The following is a 3063-nucleotide window of genomic DNA, read 5'->3' as shown; positions in this document are numbered from 1 at the left end:
TCAAAAAAAGTAAATAACCCATTGAAGATTGTTGACAAAGCTTGTAACAACATTATATTAAATGCAAAATTTAAGAATTGTGGGGGAAGAAGATTAATAGCTAAAGTACACCATATGAAATCAACAAATCACAAATTCAAAACAATGAATACAGATTTAAGTAGTTAAGAACTTCTTGTCTCTGTGGATGAAGAAATATCACATTTTTCATCATATGAAAGTAATAAATACAAGAAAAAATTATCTTAAATTATTCTAAACCCAACCTACCTCATATAAACTCTAACCCCCAAAAATTTTCTTTTGGCCTTTCTGGATCAACAACAACAACAAAAAAACACTCTAGAATACCTAAAGTGTATTTACTACAGCTTCTCTCATCAAAACTTTCATGTACATAAGGTATTTATTAAGAAGTCTTTTCATACTTTAGTTTCTCCAAAACTAACTTGTCCAACTTAGAACATCCAAAATACCTAAGAAAAAGAAAAATAAAGACTGTTTTGAGGAGGATAAATCCTGAATCGCCTTAAAGTTTATATTATATTAAAATCTGATGTCGATATTACAAGTTATTAAACCTTGATTTAATTATATTATGACATAATATAACTCAACAGTTTCAACTGACATGATGACACGGCAAATTTATTGACTTATTGTAGTTACGTGAAGTCGACTTTAACTACTTTGGTGACATGCAGTTACTTGTTTCAATTTAGTATTGTGTGTCCATATCTACCATATTCCCTCACCAAACCCATGCATCAATTTAGTATGTATGCATGCATCCATAACATCTTTTCGTAATATGTATGTATGTATGTATGCACGCAGTTTATTCCTCGATCCTCAAAAAAGATTACATACGATAAGTATCTCTGTGTCGTCACGTAAGTTCATGTACATATAATAGGAAGAAGAAGAAGAAGAAGAAGTCTCTCATCTCTCATAGTCCAAGGAACTTAAAGACCTTCACCTTCACATGGCAATTCTTGGACACGATCTTGGCGTTCTCCGTCAACTTGTCCACTGCGATGTCGCACTTCACCTTCACGGTGATCGTCCAACTCGTGACCGCCCCGAACTTGACCCTAACCGGCACCTTGGCGTCGATCCTTAGCGGTATCTGCCGCCCCTGCGCCTCCGCCGCCAGTAATGACTGCTGGTTGGCCGATGACAGCCGGATGTCCGACCCCCTCAGCACCGCCACGAACACCGTCTCATTCCGCGGCGCGTGGTAGAACGCTGGCCACTCGCCGGCGCAGAGCGTGACGCCGTCGTAGGTCACTTTGATGTCGCTGCCGTGGCGGTAGTAGATGCCGACCTTCTTGTTGGGGTTGTCAGCGCGGACGGTGGCGTTGAACTGGGGCGAGACGGCGGCGGCAGAGAGGTTGAGGGGGGCGATGGAGAGGGAGTCGATGGAGTAGTCGGGGGCGCGGGGGCGGAAGACGAGGTAGAGGACACCGGCGGCGGCGGCAAGGAGGACGAGGAGGGCGGCGAGCCAGGCGAGGAGGACGCAGCAGCAGTTGCGGCGGCGCCGGGCGGCGCGGCGGGCGTAGGCCTTGGCGCGCCTCGCGTTGCCCTCTGGAGGCGTGCGAAGGACCAGGTCTTTGGGCACCTGGATCACGTAGCTCCCCGGCTGCGGCCCGGGCTTGGGATCGACGTTTCCGGAACGGGGTACAGACGAGCGGGGGGTTTCCGGCGTCGCTCCGGTGACAGGCTCCGGCTGGACCGGGTGGACGCGGTCGGACATCATCGTCTGATCCTGGCGGGCGGTGGATCAAGCTGCACACGGAAGGAAGACGAGTTGAGACTCGATGGCGCTGATTCCAAAGGCGAAGAAGAAGAAGAACAACAAATAACTAAAAATCTCGCCTTTACTTGTTTCAAAAATTGTGTTGAAGGTGACAGAAACAAATAAAGAAATCGAAGGAAATTAGAGCTCCGATTATTAAACGGAGCAGGAAACGCTAAAAGTTCAAACTTTGATTCATCGCAAAGAAGAACGCCTTCCATATATGAACCACAAAACCGACGAAACAGAGAGAAGCAGAGGATTTGAGAAACGCCATAAAGCTTTCGGCTTTGAAACACCAGTCGATGCAGAAAGGACAGAAGAAAGCAGTACCAAATCTTCCTCCTCCTTTCTCTGCTTGTATTAGACAGGAAAGAAGAATTGGACCAGCTCAAGGAGAGAAACCAAGTAAAAGATGGCGGAGACGGGTGCGAGGGGAATGGGTGTTCTCTTAAAGCGAACGGGGGAGTGAAGAAGAGAGGGGAGAGAAAGAGAGAGAGAGGCGGAGAAGGGGAAACGGTCGTATCTGACAACAGTGTGCACTTCGACCAGAGGATGCAGGGAGGCCTCGTGGTCGTGCGGCGGTCCGGTGTGGTGGCCCGCGGCTTTCATCCTATAAAGGAAAGTCCACATAGGACAAGAACATGTGCATGTATCCTCGACCGTCCGATCTCAATAGAAGGACGTTCAACACCGTTTGATCTGAGCGGGGCCCATGCGGCGTGTTGCCGTCTTCCTGTCCCGTGAATCCCTCGACCGCACGCCTTTCGTCCGCGTGGGACGCGCTTCCGCCGCTACCTTCTTCACGTAATGCCTGAATCAATCAATACCTTCTTTGGGATTGTCCGTAATGGGTCCCACAGTAAGGTATTCGAGAGGGGGAAAAGAAAGGCGTGGACCACGTAGCCTGATGGGATCCAGCTGTGCGGTCTTAGCTGGACAGTATCAGCCTGGCAATGACCAATCCATCCCTAATAAGTTCGGATCCGGATCGAGAAGTCCTAACCCGTTATAACTCCGCTGAATCTCGTATCTCAACATGAAGCTAGCCTCGTCGTCATCCGATTCGATCCGATCCGATTCGAGGAGCTCAATGTCAAATGGCGCGATGCGATGTCATCCGGTCCGGCCAAATCAATAGTTTAGTTGGCAGGTTTTCGAACGGAGACGCCGCGGAAAGGAGGAGAAGGAGGCAATTGAAAGAGACATTGGGTAGCGTGAAGTCACAAAACAAAGAATGCGCGTTTAGCTTTCTTCACCGAAGC

The 3063-nt window shown here is 48.1% G+C and overlaps 1 protein-coding gene across 2 annotated transcripts; it reads right to left on the bottom strand.

Annotated features, from left to right (window-relative positions):
* Positions 1-812: 812 nt before the first annotated feature.
* Positions 813-2333, bottom strand: LOC103971047 (NDR1/HIN1-like protein 13). Of its 2 annotated transcripts, none has more exons than XM_009384987.3 (2): positions 2132-2333; positions 813-1788 (listed from the first exon to the last, which is right to left on the bottom strand). In XM_009384987.3, exon 2 carries the CDS (start codon positions 1757-1759, stop codon positions 950-952), a length of 810 nt encoding a protein of 269 aa, XP_009383262.1. In that variant the 5' UTR covers positions 1760-1788; positions 2132-2333; the 3' UTR covers positions 813-949. The 2 variants fall into 2 exon arrangements, with proteins under 2 accessions (XP_009383262.1, XP_065010030.1); XM_065153958.1 differs by lacking the exon at positions 2132-2333 and adding an exon at positions 1879-2120.
* Between the last annotated feature and the right edge of the window lie 730 nt (positions 2334-3063).

Source organism: Musa acuminata, chromosome BXJ3-6 (genome assembly GCF_036884655.1).
Source record: "Musa acuminata AAA Group cultivar baxijiao chromosome BXJ3-6, Cavendish_Baxijiao_AAA, whole genome shotgun sequence".
NCBI classification, from domain to species: Eukaryota; Viridiplantae; Streptophyta; class Magnoliopsida; order Zingiberales; family Musaceae; genus Musa; species Musa acuminata.
This window is presented reverse-complemented; position numbering and strand designations above follow the sequence as displayed.